We start from the raw sequence: 17,785 nt of genomic DNA on the forward strand, positions 1-17,785 counted from the left end.
CTGCGACCACATAATTTCCCCATTGTGGGATGAATACAAGTCCACCCTATCCTATCTTAACCTCCTAATTTCTGCCCACAATTATGGAATTGACAATAAAGAATCTTTGAAGTGTTGGATTTCAGTTCAACCCAATGAGTCATTTTTGGAGTGATGTGACACCTTTCCTCTCTGTCCTGTAGGAAAATACCCAATTCCAGTTATTAAAATCATACCACGTTGTTCTTTAAATCCAATGTACTATGCTTTCAAGTTTAACCACAAAAAAATCAAGTGTCTAATGAGATGAGTGGGAAGTTATTCTCTGAAATAGGAGATGACGAAGAGGCTCACCGATGTTCCATCCTCCATGTTGAACTGGTACGTAATGGTAGGCGGAGGGTAGATGGGCTGGGTGAAGTTGCCCAGCAGGTGCCGCACCTCATCAGACACGTATTTCAAGCAGATGCCCTCACTTGGTCCCGCCTGTACCCGGTTTTTAATGACAAACACCTTCCTCTTCTGACAGCAGGACCTGTGGACCCGTTGGGCCAGCTTACGGAGGAAGAAGCAACTGGGCAGCTTTTTGTAGAGGTCACACAGTGTGTTCTCGCTTTGCAGGAACTCCCCTAGATTCACGCCGTTCTCCAGCAGGAGACTCACAAACTGGGGCTTGTTGCCTGCCAGGGCCGAGAACATGGCCCAATGGAGGGCATCGGACTGGGATGGAGAACAAAGCACTTTTTTTTAGGGTTTTAAGTTTGTCATAGAAAATGCATCACATGGACAAAGATAAGACCTTCTGGAGGAAAGTTCTGTGGTCAGATGAAACAAAAATTTAGCTGTTTGGCCACAATACCCAGCAATATGTTTGGAGGAGAAAAGGTGAGGCCTTTAATCCCAGAAACACCATGCCTACCGTCAAGCATGGTGGTGGTAGAATTATGCTCTGGGCCTGATTTGCTGCCAATGGAACTGGTGCTTTAAATGGGACAATGAAAAAGGAGGATTACCTCCAAATTCTTCAGGACAACCTAAAACCATCAGCCCGGAGGTTGGGTCTTGGCTAATTTTCCAGTCACGGTTCATTAGCATTCACCAGCAACTGCTACTAACCACAGGAGTCTGTTGACTGACCTTCCATTGGCTTTCGTCAGTGAATATCTCAGTGGTGGCTATGTCCACTCGGTTCCAGACAATAGCCAGCTCCAACTGCCTCCTCCAGCCCTCTACGTTTTGTGACTCACTGGCCCTCGAAGCTACAGAAGAAGTTGCAGTGTATCAACAGAACATTGGTGACACATGATACAAAATTAGAGAAATATATATATTTTGAAACAGCCTTTTAAACATTTATACATTTCTTTCTGTAAGCGCACTCCATTAAAACTATGTCTAAATGGGGTTGGAGGGCCCTGATAATGTCATCAGCTAATTTGCATAACTGTCCATGATGCATGTGCATGATTTTTTTTTAATTTAAAAGGTTATGTGTATACAGTTGATCAAAAGTTTACATAAACTTGTAGAGAACATAATGTTATGGCTGTCTTGAGTTTCCAATACTTTCTACAACTCTTATTTTTTTGTGATAGAGTGATTGGAGCACATACTTGTTGGTCACAAAAAACATTCATGAAGTTTGGTTTTTTTTATGAATTTATTATGGCTCTACTGAAAATGTGACCAAATCTGCTGGGTAAAAAGTATACATACAGCAAAAAATCTAACTATGCAATGAAATAGATCCTTTTACTTTATAAAAAAGACTTGTCGAGTGATATCAAGGATTCCCAGACTTATCGAACCATCTTGTGCTCCAGACATCATTTTACACCAGTGGTCCCCAACCACCGGGCCTATTGGTACCGGGCCGCACAAGAAATAAAAAAAATAAAAAAGTTTTTTTAATTTTTTTTTTATTAAATCAACATAAAAAACACAATATATACATTATATATCAATATAGATCAATACAGTCTGCAGGGATACAGTCCGTAAGCATACATGATTGTATTTCTTTATGAAAAAAATAAATAAATAAAATTTACAGATGGAAACTTGGAAAAGCATGGAAGGTCTAAAACTTATTTCTGTGTGGCCGGGTCAGATAAATCTTGCATCGTTGATGCTTGGGTAAGGTTGCATTTAGAGATGTCCGATAATATCGGCCTGCCGATATTATCGGCCGATAAATGCGTTAAAATGTAATATTGGAAATTATCGGTATCGGTTTTTTATTATCGGTATCGATTTTTTTTTTTTTTTTTTAATTAAATCAACATAAAAAACACAAGATACACTTACAATTAGTGCACCAACCCAAAAAACCTCCCTCCCCCATTCACACTCATTCACGCTCATTCACACAAAAGGGTTGTTTCTTTCTGTTATTAATATTCTGGTTCCTACATTATATATCAATATATATCAATACAGTCTGCAAGGGATACAGTCTGTAAGCACACATGATTGTGCGTGCTGCTGCTCCACTAATAGTCCTAACCTTTAACAGTTAATTTTACTCATTTTCATTAATTACTAGTTTCTATGTAACTGTTTTTATATTGTTTTACTTTCTTTTTTAATTCAAGAAAATTTTTTTATTTTATTTATCTTATTTTATTTTATAACATTTTTTTTAAAGTACCTTAGCTTCACCATACCTGGTTGTCCAAATTAGGCATAATAATGTGTTAATTCCACGACTGTATATATCGGTTGATATCGGTATCGGTTGATATCGGTATCGGTAATTAAAGAGTTGGACAATATCGGAATATCGGATATCGGCAAAAAGCCATTATCGGACATCCTTAGTTGCATTTCATGATTTAACTTCGCATCAACAGCCATGTATGTTGCCTTGTTGCTGTTGCACGCTCTTTTTACGAGTATGCATGTTTTCCCCTGTCTTTTTCAAAATATAACTATAAATGTCAACTATGTGTAAGTGCTGAAAGCTTCATTTATGACTGCTGCCTTTGGGAAAAACTTAAAGTTGCAACATTTACAGAGATGCCAACTTTCCAATGTATTTTACACAGTGTATCCCGCCCTCTCACGACTTCTCGTACGGAATGATTGAATTGCGTACGTACGTAACACATGCACGTGCATTAGCTTTGGGTGTTGTTGGCTAATAATAGCAATTTTGATAGCTAGCGTTACCTGTCATTGAATGTATATTTTGTCGTAACAACAACACGACTGCAAATGTGAGAGCATTTCAGTAGGGTGTATGAGAGTGTTTCAGTAGTGTGTGTGAGAGAAAAAACCTTTCAGTTGTTTATGTGAGACCATTTCAGTAGTGTATGTAAGAGGTAATTCTGAATAATGTCCCAAATTGTTTGTTGCTTCTCTTGGACTGGTTTTGCATGTGTGCATGTGTGCATGCGCTCCCTGCGCGTACGAGACCGGGTGAGTGACCGCTGTAAACACCTATCATTTTATTTGGGCTGGTAAAAAGCTTTTGTTACATAAACTTTGTAAATGTGAAAAATATAAACATTTGTCAAAAAAATGTGTTCTGTTAAACCACAAATGGTAACATGCGCTAGACGGTGGTGTTCTTTTTATATTTTTTGCTTTAAAAAAAATGTGACTGAGGAAGTTTCAAACAACACCTTCAACTCTTTTAGGTTTTGATCATATTTGCTTTCTTAAACACGCCGAGTTGGTGATTTACAAAACAATGGTAGCAAAAATGTGTTTTAAGGAATACAAATAATATCAAAATAATACCTACATGGGAAATACTAAACGGTAAAAGTATATCAAACAAACTTTTATACGAAGTGATCATGGCAAACTTGTGCGTTGTTCCGCTCCATTGGACTGGAGTGTGTGCCACTTTTCTCGTCGTTTTTTTCGTCAAGTATTGCACTCTTCCGCCCTTCTTGATTACCTCTAAAGGAACTCTGAAGAAATGTTTATTCTTTTTGCAATTTGAACGGTTTGTTCAGCTGAAAACAACGCAATCATAGGGCATTTTTCTTTGAGAAGGGCTAAATGGGGCCTCATACCCATTGAGAACAGACGCTGGCTGGACCACCACACGTATTTAATGAGCTCGACATTAAGTCATGTAAGTGCAAGCAATAATACCTACTCAGTGGCGTAGTGGTTAGAGTGTCCGCCCTGAGATCGGTAGGTTGTGAGTTCAAACCCCGGGACCCATTACTTCCCTGCTTGGCACTCAGCATCAAGGGTTGGAATTGGGGGTTAAATCACCAAAATGATTCCCGGGCGCGGCCACTGCTGCTGCCCATTGCTCCCCTCACCTCCCAGGGGGTGAAAAAGGGGATGGGTCAAATGCAGAGGACAAATGTCACCACACCTAGTGTGTGTGACAATCATTGGTACTTTAACTTAACTTAATAAGAACAACAAAAATATCAATATAATCACTATGGCATCGTTTATATACTGATACTATACTAGGTATCAATAGTAGTATCTCTAGTAGTGTACAGCCCTTTGTTTTTTAACTGTGGTTGTTTTTAAAGGGCTTTATAAATAAAGTTGGTATAGAATGGTATAGTATCAACATCTGGATTGATCACACCTACTTTACATCGAAGCTTTAGCGGTTCGCTTCTTGTGTCGACCTGCTCGGTGTGTTTGTGTAGCACGCTTAGCCATTCCTTTTCCTCTAGTCCTCCAGTGATAGCGTAATTTAATTTTCCGCCATGGTGGTGAGGATTAATATCTTAGAAGCGGCTTTGCACGGTGAATAGATGACGCGTTCATTACAGCTTGCTTTAAAATTTGAGCCAATGCTGTGGCAAGACCGGCACCCTCCTGGAATTCATGCACTTTCCTGCATGTGTGTAACTAATAATACAGAAATGTTATTGTGCATCAATTTTGAAGGAATATTTAGCCATGTAAACACTGGGACACAGCGGCGGTAAAGATGCGCTGGGCTCGGCAGCTCATTAGCCGATCACCGGCTAATGATCATCAATTAAGATCAGCTGAAATTATGGGACATCTGTCATGAGTGTATTTAAAGACAAATGTTTGTGTTGTTGTAACGACAAACTGGACATCTGTGTTGTACCGTAGTGTAATTTTCTGCATGTTCGAAATAAACTATCACCAAAACCATTATTAATAACAGAACAAAATAAATCCATGACGCAATAAACACTTCCTGTCTTTCACTCCTAATACGTTCGGCCTGGTAATTCTGAGCAGAGTTACGATGCGTACTTCAACATAACAGGTAGTGCCAAATCTATTTGTAGTGTCGTCTTTATTTCCAGTTGTTGCAGTTACAGGTTGTGTTGTTGAGATGTCTTTTTTGTCTGTGCACTCATGTTAGACATGCGTACCAAGTCTCATGTTGGTAAGTCAGACATGGGCAAATTAAGGCAGGCCCGTTAAGCTTTTCAATCTGGCTCGCCGGACATTCTCAAATAATTATTTTAGATCTTTAAGATAGAAACTGTAGCCGCCATTATGATGCGAAGTGATGTTTTCAAATGCCCATAAGTCTTGAACTATACAAACTATTTCAATGGTTGGAATCTGCCCTTTTGCATGATATACTAGTTACTATGGTAATCTAAGTCACAGCAGCTCAGACGAGGCACCAAGCAGTGTGGGTGGGGAGCGTTTCCACAGAGCGTTTCCACAGAGTGTTTCCAGAGCGGCCAGCCTGAGATGCGGGTGTCAGGGACAAACGCGGAAGGAGATTTTTACAAGAAAGTTCTAAGACTTAGTGATATATCAGATGTATCAGATTGTAGGTGGGGTTTTTTTTACCCTTAGCATTCATATTTCGCTGTTTGTTGCATTTTTGTTGCGTTTCGCTTGTTTGTAAAATATGTCGATCGAGAGGGAGTGTCACGTTCATATGTTGTCAATATTCAGTGTTTTATCCTTCATAGTTAATATTGTATATCCCACATCCTTTATTTTGAAGTACATTCTGGGTGTCTCATTCATAACAACATTTAAAATCTCATTCCATTTTTCAGGCGGTCTGTCATAACATTTTTAGCTTTCAATCAGACATTATTGTGAGGTTTTGTATTAGTGTTCCTAAAAATCAGATATACCAGCCCCCGGAAACCTTTTTTTCTCTAAATTGGGCCGCCCGAGTCAAAATAATTGCCCAGGCCTGTGCTAAGTGATACCAAGTAATAGATGCATACATATTTTGTTACACATGCAACCTGTGAATATTTTCAACCTAGAAAAAAACAGGGACCATTATTCCCAACGCTGAGCAGCATGAACATTGTCCGACAGTTTGCTTGAAGCACTTTGCTTCAGCACACTTAATTGCTGCGAGGTCTACCTGGAGGTTGTAATAATCAGGTACTGATGCCAGTCAAGTACAAGTAGGGCATCTAAGTCAGCAGGATGTTTTCCAGGAAATGGTTTTAATAATGTAAATGGAGGTCAGAGATGTAAACAAATTGAACGTGGAATAATCTTACAGAAATCGATGAGCCCACCTTTGAAGAGTGCCTGCAGAATGGCCACATCCACGTCTCCATGACTGTCCCCGCCTCCTCTGAACACCGTCAGCAGGTGAGACATCCTGATGATGTCCTGAATCTGCCACACAGAGTAGACACTTGTTCGGAAAAAAACTAAGTAGAATAGAGATTTTATTGACTATACTTTTTTGGTCCACTCGATGATCTGGAGGTCGGAGAAGTTGTCATACTCGTGGCTGAGGAACTTCTTCAGCAGTCGATGGATGAGACTGATGGTCACCTGGCTCACAGGTAGTCCTGCCGCGTGGGCGATCACGTCAGCCATTCTTCCCGAGCCCTCTAACACCACGCAGGGTGTGTCGTTGAGCATGGCTGTGTAGATGGTCTGACAGGGGACACACACACACACAACATGGTTGGACTAGAACAGGGGTCGGCAACCTTTACCACTCAAAGAGCCATTTTAGCAAGTTTCACAAATTAAAGAAAGTAATGGGAGCCACAAAAATTTTTTTAAATGAAAAACACCGCATACAAAGCTTAAATGCTTTGTGCTATGTTAACCAGGGGTCTCCGACACACGCACCGGCACGCACTTCAATGTGGAAATTTGATGTTAGTGCAGACCGCGAGTTTCGAATGAATGGCGCTTGATAGGGTCATACTTGCCAACCCTTCTCATTTGTCCCGGGAGACTCCCGAATATCAGAGCGTGATGACACTGCATTTGGCGCCCTCTACAGTCTGCCCTAACAGTGTACCTGCTCGATTACATGTAGAATGCAATTTCGGCTTGCTCACGTAAGTGACAGCAAGGCGTACTACCTCAGCAGCCACACATCTTACACTGACGGTACCAATACCCAGAATCCCATGCAGCCCTAACTCTTCCGCTCAACCAACTCACGGAGAGGGGGGGGGGGGTTGATGTGTGGGGGGATTTGGTGGTAGCGGGGGTGTATAATGTAGACCGGAAGAGTTGGGCTGCATGGGATTCTGGGTAATGGTTGTGTTATGTTTATGTTGTGTTACGGTGGGATGTTCTCCAGAAATGTGTTTTTCATTCTTTTTTGGTGTGGGTTCACAGTGTGGCGCATATTTGTAACGTAACAATGTTAAAGTTGTTTGAAATGGCTACCGTCAGTGTAAGCTGGGTGGCTGATGAGTAAGTATGCTTTGCTGTCTCCTGTGTGTGCAAGTAATAACAACATGCAACATGTGGCTGGACTGGCACGCTGTATGTAAATGCTATAGAGGACAATTACTACAGTGCGATTGGGCGTGCCCTTTCTTTAGTAATTAGGGTGTAAGTAGGATTATTTTTTCCCTGGGAGTAATCTATGTATGAGAGACACTGAGATCCATAAGTCTCCTGGGAAAATCGGGGGGGTCGGCATGTTTATAGCTGAGCCGCATCAGAGTGGCCAAGGAGCTGCATGCGGCTCCGGAGCCGCGGGTTGCCGACCCCTGGACTAGAAGGAGACGAGGAGAACAAAAGTGAGGACTCACACTGAGAGTGCCTGCTCCTCCGTCCAATACCACACACACCACAGGGATGGTCACTTCACCATCTGGCAATGAAAAACACATGTTGGGATACAAAACACAGCAAGCGGGAAGTGAAAATAAAATAAAATATATAGTGAGGCGTGTCATGTTCAGGCTGCCAAATGTGGTTCCTTGCTGAGATTGATGGCTCCGCCCCATATAATGCAGCTGTAATGGTGCATGCGCTACCTTTGTTTCCAAGAGACTTTCCGGAGATGCACTTCTCCAATCGACTCCGCAGATCAATCTCAACGCCATAGTGGCCGAGTGTCCCGTCGTCCACCAGCAGGAAGTGAGTGTGATTGTTATCAAGGCACGGCATTCGACTCTTGACATCCATCGAGTAATGGGCGGGGAAACAACCCTAAAAAGAATATACTGGGAATACTTAGTCATTATAAGAATAACTATTCCAAAAGTCCTCTTGCATCTGGCCCGTATAGCAAATGTCAGCAATTAAGAACCATAATGCACTTCAATAAAACCGCCCCATATATGTTATACACAGTGGCGTGCGGTGAGGTTAATGTCTGGTGAGGCACGACTGCATCATCACAGTCAAATTTAAAAACATATGAACCTGCAGTGCAGGTGTACCTAATGTTGTGTCCCTGCGGTCGTTCGCGGCTCCTGCAGCGCGAGCATTGTTGTTTTTGCACTTTTTGGCTTCTTGTTAAGTGACTTTTTTGGGTGGATTCGGTCTTGCACGTGGAGGGTTTGGGTGTGGGCTTTGGTTGGTGTGGCCGCGGTGCTCCCGTCGGGCAGTGCATTCTGCGGCGGAGGTGCTTGGCACCAGGAGGCGGGGTTATGATACGAGCCTCACACAGTGTGTCTCCGCAGCAGATTTATGATCGCTCAGCACTAAAAATACGTTACACACATACAGTTGTTGACAAAATACACTGTACATTATATACCTCAGCTAACTAAACTATGGAAATGTATAATATAATTCATATAGCAATACGGTGTCACTGCACAGCAGGCCAGCAGTTAGCCGAGTGGCAATCCATGGTGAGGCACAAGTGCCTCAACTGGCTGCTGATTACCGCACCGTCTCTTCTCAGTATTTGAACGGCAAATGTGAAAATAAAAATAAAAATAATCTAAAACTGGTGAAGTTAAATGGAAAATAACTTTAGCATAATCACCGGACTCTTTTCCGTCCTCTGCGCTGGATGGACGCTTTTCTGCTTGCTCTCGCTTGCTCTCGCTTCTGCTTGCATTTTTTGCTACTATCTGCTGCTATTTTCTTACACAAAGAGCAACAGCTCTTGGATACTTACCAAACCAGTGGGACTATATTTTCTTTTAGATAACAGAGGCATTTTTCAATATTTTTACGACGTCCTCAACACTACGCGAGGAGGCCTACCATTCAAGATAAGCTACAGTGCTAAAGGTAATCAGCAGAAGATGCCTCCTTTCTCTACGGAAGATTACCACAAACTGCTACAGAAGATTTTACTGTTGGAAATAAAAATGAATCGGTTGGAAGTGAATTTAGAAGTGAATGGACAATGTGGCTACAACACCACTCTAGCACTCCTGTCGACTGAAAACACTGGACAGCACCATGCTACAACCCAGCTAACTAGCAACAATGAAGCTACGAAGAAACGGGAGGTCCCTGTAGAGGGTAATAAATCTACCAGTGAAAATCCTCCCTGGAACACACTTGGTGCAAAGCCAAAGAGAAGACCACCTCCCTGCGACAAGGGAGAATGGATATCTGGCAGGACCCAGCGCCCCGATATCTCTGATCTGACCGGCTGGCCTGCGCTACCATCTTCAGCCAGGCATACTGCGTCATCAACTCCACTGCCACGTAGGACACAGCAGCGGACAGCTGAGAAGAGGAGAACCACCAATAAACCTCCCCAGCAAGCAAGTGTCCAACTAAAGAACAGGTTTGCCCCACTGTTGATGGACAATGGATCCCCCTCTGATTGCCTGAATAACCCACCATCACCACGCAGAAGGGTAAGACCTGCTAACTTTACACCACAGAGAAAGCTAACGAGAGCTCCTGAAAATCTGATTGTGGGGGACTTTTCTGTAAAAGATATGAAAAGCAATAATAACACCAAAGTACTCTGCTTTCCGAAGGATATGGTATCTGACATGGAAAAAAGAATCCTGGAAATTGTCGCTGCACACCCAAATGTGAAAAATATCATCCTGCACATTGGTTTTAATGACATTGTAAAACAACAATCAAGAGAGCTGAAAGAGCACTTCAATAAACTCTTTGAAACAGTCAGCGCTGTGAATGCTGACGTTTTTATCAGTGGTCCTCTACCCCCAATCAGGAGAGGAGCTGAGAGATTCAGTAGACTTTACTCGCTGAATGAGTGGCTATCAAGTGCACTTCTTGCTCGTTCAATGCATTTTATTGACAATTTTAGCTTTTTCTGGGACCGCAGGCATCTTTTTAAGGCAGACGGACTTTGCCTAAATAAGATGGGAGTAAAGCTATTCATGAACAACATGTTTCACTTCCTGCATCTTGCATCTATCATCACTGCCAAGGACAAGAGACAAGAGGAGCCACCGAGGAAGGAAGACACAACACAGCCTATCAGGAACGTCGAAGGAGGACCGCCACTGCAAAAGGAGAACGTCGACCATGAGATACACCAGAGCAAAGAGGAGAGGTGTCTATCCCCTCCCTCCATTCTGAATGCATGTGAAGATCCCTCCCCCACATCTCCCAAGCCATCCACGTCTCCATCTTTCTCCCTCCCTCAAGTAGACCTTTCTCCCCCTTTCTCCCCCTTGGAGTTCCGGGAGCTACCCCCACTCACGCCCCACCCTACTCAGATTTTTACCCCCCTAGATCATCGCTCACCTCCACCACCCCCTCCACGAAGGCGTGCTCCACAACCCCCCAGCCATACTTCACCTTTCTCACGCCAACCCCTTACACGCCCTCAACGTCCACCTTCAGTAGTTCGTCCCAGCTCTGACGCTGCTCACTCCCCCTCCCCCTTACGGCAAACCCCGCCTCGCCCTGACAGCAGTCCTGAATATTTCTGATACAGAAAAGGGTTCAGCAGTAGACCACATTATCAGCTGGGCCCAAGTGAAGTGAAGTGAAGTGAATTACATTTTATATAGCGCTTTTTCTCAAGTGACTCAAAGCGCTTTACATAGTGAAACCCAATATCTAAGTTACATTCAAACCAGTGTTGCCTACATCAAATCATGGCACCTTCTACATTCCTGTTGTGACTACCAAGAGAGTAAACATTGGGAAACTTAGCCACCCTGCTAACCTAAACAATCTCATTCCTATTCTCTCCAAATCAAAGCCAACATCGAAGCCTGTCAATAACACCATCAGGATGGGTCTGCTCAATGTCAGGTCTCTGAATAGCAAATCATTTTTAGTCAATGATTTTATTAGCACTTCTAAACTTGACTTTATGTTTTTAACTGAAACATGGCTGGAACAAAATAACAGTGCAAGCATTCTGATCGAGACAGCACCCCCCAACTATAACTTCATTGATATATGTAGATCGGGGAAAAGAGGTGGAGGGGTTGCTGCTATATTTAAAAACATGTTTCAGGGGAAACAGATGTCACTCGGTGATTTTACATCATTTGAATACCTGTGTGCTGTGTTGAAATGCTCTCCCAAAATTCTCTTGTTAATTATCTACAGGCCATCTAAATATTCTGCAAATTTTTTTGATGATTTTACTGAACTATTGTCTAGCATCTCCACTGACTTTGACTGCCTGGTTATAACTGGTGATTTTAATTTTCATATTGACGATTTAAATGACAAGGGCGCAAAAGAACTTTTTACTATTTTAGACACATTTGAACTGTCTCAACATGTGAAAGAGGCTACTCATTGTAAGGGACACACTCTGGACCTGATTATCACAAAAGGTCTAAATGTTTCTGATGTTCTTGTGATTGATCCTTCATTGTCTGATCATTTCTGTGTTTTCTTTAATATTTCTGTAATTCCGGACACACAAACAGAATCAAAGAATGTCAAAAAGCGGTACATAAATGAACATGCTAATGTCCTCTTTAAAAACGCCATCTCCTCACTACCACCTCTAAACCCATGTCATGCTGATGATCTTGTAAGCAACTTTAATTCCAAAATTGTGAATATCATAGATATCATTGCACCTGTTACAGTTAAAACGATTTCTGGCAAGCAAAAGGAACCCTGGAGAAAATCTGCTGCTGTAACAGCCCAGAGAAGAGAGTGCAGGAAGGCTGAACAAATCTGGCGGAATACAAAACTTCATATTCACCATGACATCTATAAAGAGAGCCTCCAGGCCTACAATTTAGTCTTAAAAAGTGCTAGAGAAACATTCTTCTCCAATATCATAAACAGCAACACAAATAAGGCCAAAACCCTATTCACAATCGTTGACAGACTGACTAAACCCCCAACACAAATACCAGCCGAACTCCATTCCACGCAGAAATGCAATGAGTTTGCATTCTTTTATACTGATAAAATTGAAGGCATCAGACGCACCATCAATATCTCAAGTAAAAAAGTTGGATCACCACCCCATTTAGGCAAAAGTAACACAGCAATGATGGCAAGCTTTAATGCCATAGACTCTAAAACTCTAGTGGAAACGTTGACAGCTCTAAAGTCATCCACCTGCTGCCTTGATGTTTTACCTACCAACTTCTTTAAGAATGTTTTTGACTGCCTATCAAAAGACGTCTTGCAAATAGTTAATAATTCTATTAAATCGGGCAATTTCCCGACGGCTTTCAAAACTGCAGTCATTAAACCTCTTCTAAAAAAGCAGAGCCTAGATGCCTCTGTTATCAACAACTACAGACCAATTTCAAATCTACCATTCATAAGTAAAATAATTGAGAAAGTTGTCCTCCAACAACTAAATCACTTCTTGGCTTCTACTGGCTGCCACAACAACTTCCAGTCAGGATTTCGACCTCTTCATAGCACAGAGACGGCCCTTCTTAAAGTTATAAATGACATCCGTCTAAACAGAGACTCTGGCAAAACTTCAGTATTAATGCTTTTGGACCTCAGTGCTGCATTTGACACTGTCGACCACTCAATACTTTTGGACAGGTTGGAAAACTGGGTGGGGATCTCAGGCACAGTTTTAAGCTGGTTCAAGTCATATCTACAAGATAGGAACTATTTTGTTTCCATTGGTGACTTTGTATCAGAACCAACCAACGTAACGTGTGGAGTCCCCCAAGGTTCAATCTTGGGGCCGACTTTATTTAACATCTATATGCTCCCACTAGGACAAATCATGCAAAATAATAACATTGACCATCATTGCTATGCCGATGACACCCAAATTTATGTAGCGCTATCACCAAATGACTATCGCCCCATAGATCTTCTGTGCCAGTGCATTGAGCAAGTCAAATACTGGATGTGCCAAAATTTCCTACAACTAAATGAAGATAAAACTGAGATAATTGTTTTTGGTGCTAAAAAAGAAAGGTTTAAAGTCATCCAACACCTTCAATCACTGTCCCTGAAAACCTCAAATAAAGCCAGAAATCTTGGGGTTATTTTAGATTCTGATTTACATTTCGACAGTCACATCAAATCAGTAACAAAATCGGCCTACTATCACCTCAAAAATGTAAAAAGACTTAGAGGGCTCATGTCAGCTCAAGACTTTGAAAAACTTGTACATGCCTTTATTACCAGTAGGCTAGACTATTGTAATGGTCTACTTGCAGGTCTTCCCAAAAAAACTGTCAGGCAGCTACAGCTTGTTCAGAACGCTGCTGCTAGAGTTCTAACAAAGACCAAAAAATGTGAGCACATTACACCAATTCTTAAATCCTTACATTGGCTCCCTGTACATCAGAGAATTGATTTCAAAATCCTCCTGCTCACATATAAATCACTACATGGTCTAGGGCCCAAGTATATCACTGATATGCTCCCACTATATAAGCCCTCTAGATCACTAAGATCTTCTGAGACCAATCTGTTAGCGGTTCCAAGAGTAAACTCAAATCAAGGGAGAGCATCATTCAGTCACTATGCAACACATAGCTGGAATAAACTTCCTGAAGATGTCAGACTCTCCCCAACTCTCACTACTTTTAAAACTAGACTGAAGACTTTTATGTTCACCTTAGCTTTCAGCTAAATCTTTTAATCTTTTAATCTTTTAACTTTTAACGTCTGCACTGTTTTTATTTTTATTGTCTGCATTTTAATTTTGCTTTTATTTTCTTTCATTTCACTTTGTTGTCTGTGAAGCACTTTGAGTCTGCCTTGTGTATGAAAAGCGCTATACAAATAAAGTTGCCTTGCCTTGCCTTGCCTTGCCTTGGATACATATAACAATTTAATTATTTTTTTTTTCTTTTTCTTTTTTTTTCTTTCCATGATGGCAGGTGAGGCCCCGCCTCCCCTGCCTCTAGTGACTGCACGCCACTTGTTATACATATACTGCTTATCTAATACAATATTTAGTGATGTGCAGATCGATACTGAAATATCGATACCGCTGATCTTTATGCTCCAATATTGATTCTCAGATCAAAATATCAATACTTTTGATACTTTAGGTATTTGAGATAATGTAAATCTTGAACAAGAACACAGTGTACACTAACTAAATCATTGAGCTCTTGTCTAAATCAGTGTTTTCTGAAAGGTCCCCTAGAGAGCCGCCATAAAATATCTGTTTTTCAGCTGTGGTCCATATGGGACGCAGCTGTAGTCAGTTGTAATCAGAGGTGGGACCAAGTCATTGCTTTGCAAGTCACAAGTAAGTCTCAAGTCTTTGCCCTCAAGTCTCGAGTCAAGTCCCGAGTCAAGACAGGCAAGTCCCGAGTCAAGTCCAAAGTCAAGATTGGAAAGTCTCAAGTCAAGTCACAAGTCCTGCATTTTGAGTTTCGAGTCCTTTCAAGTCCTTTTAACCACAGACTAATATTTTTACACAGATTGTGTATGCTTTTAAACCGCTGTATTTATTTATTAAAACAAGTGCATTTTAAATAGCAGGAAAAAAAATAGTACTGACATTGCAATTCATAATAGCACTATTAACCAGTCATTTTAATAGTTTAAACAATTTTAAACATTTAACTCATTCCTTTACAGAATAAACACATTTGCAAAAACAAGTGCAACTGTACTTATTTGTACAAAAGTGTTAACATTGTATTTCCATGGCATATTGCATTGTAACTAGTTCCACAGCAGTTTCTATTCTGTTCTTACCTTATCTCATTGATCTCATCTCATACTGTATGTGTGTTTATGTGTGCGTACACATGAAAAACATAACAAATACATGAACATAACAATGAACAGAGTTGTACTTTTTAGATGTCAGGGCCCTATGCAATATGTACACATATTCTTAATATAGTATACATTTTAACTGACCTTTATTTGACTATATTTGTCTTTTTGTAGGTGGCTAAAATATGCGGTGCTGCTGACCGCTGTCTAACGTTATGTTACTGTGTGTGATACATTGACTAACGTAACGTTATGTGTAGGTACCTCATGCAACCCTGCTTAAAAAAATCACTTGACAAAAAGTATGAATAAGGAAGCAAACTGCAGTGGACGCAACATATTGCTGTGTTTGAAATGATGTTATAACCATAGACAACTTTTAAGTAGACGCAGTATTGGTTGCTGTGACGCGAGCAAATTGCATCTTGAAGTGGTGATGAGGAGCCGGCGAGCAGCCTAAACTGACAGTTGACAGGTAGAAAACAAAGATGTTGTTGGTGTTCAGCGTTTTCCTGCTCAAATGAGCGGACTGTTGAAAATAGGAATCGGGGGATTACTTTTCACAAGTAAGATTTAACATTAATGTACTTTTGGTTGTATTTTATGAAAATAACATTACCACAGAGTTAAGAAGGAGCAAAGATCTTCAATATTTGTATGAAAATCACAAACAAATCTTCTAGGGGAGGATGACGCCCCTACAGGGGTTTGGTTTACAAACTTTCAGCCCCACCTAAAACAAAATTCACCAGCCGCCACTGATTATGATGCATTCTCATTTTAGGCAAAATATAAGACAATACTTTCTTATCAGTATAATTGTAACCAGGAATAAGTCTTCAAGTAACAATATTCAAATACTAACATTGTTGGGTAAGACAGCATTTGGTTTTATTCTGAATCCAGTGAAACAGATTGCTGGTTTTAGCTGATATAAAGACTTTCAGGTGTTTATATATGTTTAAGTATTTGGCAGACGCTTTTATCCAAAGCGACATACATAAAAAATACATATATAACAATCACTGTAAACATTATCATTTAAGGGAAGAATGTAATACAAAATATCAATACAAAGTGTCAAGACAGAATAAACTCTCTGCTGCTGCAGCAACAGAGATACGGTCTATAAGATATATAGATATCTAATGTATTCATACATTGTTTATGTAGGATATACGCATGTATATATAACCTAATTATATTGTTTCTTCAACTTAAAAATAGCTGACCGTTTTTTTCCCCCTTCTCTGGGCTTATATTCCCAGTTTTGATCTCGGACGTCTGGTCACTTATAGCATATAAGAATATTCTATTACTGTTAAGCAAACTATGAATAATAAAACATGTGTCCGTTATCATAGCTACACGTATGACAAAAAAGCGTGTGAAAATTAGTGGTATTCAGTGAGGTAAAATGAATTAAATGCGCTGACAGTTCATTGCTCCTGCCAAATGAATTGCACTGAGTGGAGCGGATCACCACTCCAAGATGGCGGCCCTGCGTCTCGTCTGCGCCAGTAAGCAGTAGCGCTCGATGCTGCGTCTACTTATAAGATGTCTACGGTTATGACGTTAGCAGTGAGTTTACAGCCTCACTGATTTAACTACACAGCAAATAAAAGTCATGTTACTTAGCCAATAAACGTTATCTTACATTCAAAACTTACCCTTCTTTGTGCAACTTCAAATGTCGAACGAAGTTGGAAGTTGTTGCGTCTCCGTCTGTAATATTCGAACTGCGTGATTTGCATACGGCAATTCGTTTTTTGTTGACCAAGTCGTAGTTTTTATACCCGAACGAAACCAACTTTGGTATAAATCTTTCTCACTGGCGCGTTGTTTGACAACTCTTGTTCATTGGTTGTCCTGCAATTTGATTGGCTGAATGCTGTGTGATGAAAACAATGTAGATCTAATTTGATTGGCTGTTGTACTGAGAGCACACACGCTGACACGCAGCACACACGCTGATAGACAGACACGTACAAAATGAAAGCTACGGAGCGCTCCCAAATAACTTTTTAAGCTTTAGGTTTTGGGGAAAGTAGCAAGTCATGTCAAGTCAAAAGGCTCAAGTCCAAGTGAAGTCACAAGTCATTGATGTTAAAGTCTAAGTCGAGTTGCAAGTCTCTTTACATTTTGTCAAGTCGAGTCTAAAGTCATCAAATTCATGACTCGATTCTGACTCGAGTCCAAGTCATGTGACTCGAGTCCACACCTCTGGTTGTAGTACACTTCTCCACCACTTGTGGCAGTAATGACAATATCAAACCAACAAAAGAAGTCTAGAGCTATAGTCATCGACACTTAAATAATGATAAATAAATTTAAATACATTACTTTTTAACTTTTACCAGACACATTATGTATATTTGCACAAAGTAACGGTATCGATTCGGTATCGCCGACCCCAGCCAAAATTATACTCAATATCGGATCAGAAATAAAATCAGTGGTATCGCACGTCACTAACAACAATAATGGAGGCCACAGAGGTATTATTAGAATGGGTTAACTCACGATTCTTACAAAGGGTGTCTTTACCACCAAA

The 17,785-nt window shown here is 40.8% G+C and overlaps 1 protein-coding gene across 1 annotated transcript in view; it reads right to left on the minus strand.

Moving 5' to 3' along the window:
- Window positions 1-17,785, minus strand: part of trpm2 (transient receptor potential cation channel, subfamily M, member 2) — an 89,320-nt gene that overhangs the window by 36,340 nt on the left and 35,195 nt on the right. Inside the window, exons 5-10 of the mRNA XM_062070028.1 lie at window positions 8,172-8,346; window positions 7,944-8,005; window positions 6,619-6,819; window positions 6,450-6,552; window positions 1,117-1,238; window positions 334-699 (exon numbers count right to left, since the gene is read on the minus strand). Coding sequence (XP_061926012.1) covers window positions 334-699; window positions 1,117-1,238; window positions 6,450-6,552; window positions 6,619-6,819; window positions 7,944-8,005; window positions 8,172-8,346 — 1,029 coding nt within the window. The remainder of the gene's footprint in view (window positions 1-333; window positions 700-1,116; window positions 1,239-6,449; window positions 6,553-6,618; window positions 6,820-7,943; window positions 8,006-8,171; window positions 8,347-17,785) is intronic.

This window comes from Entelurus aequoreus, linkage group LG14 (genome assembly GCF_033978785.1).
Source record: "Entelurus aequoreus isolate RoL-2023_Sb linkage group LG14, RoL_Eaeq_v1.1, whole genome shotgun sequence".
NCBI lineage: Eukaryota > Metazoa > Chordata > Actinopteri > Syngnathiformes > Syngnathidae > Entelurus > Entelurus aequoreus.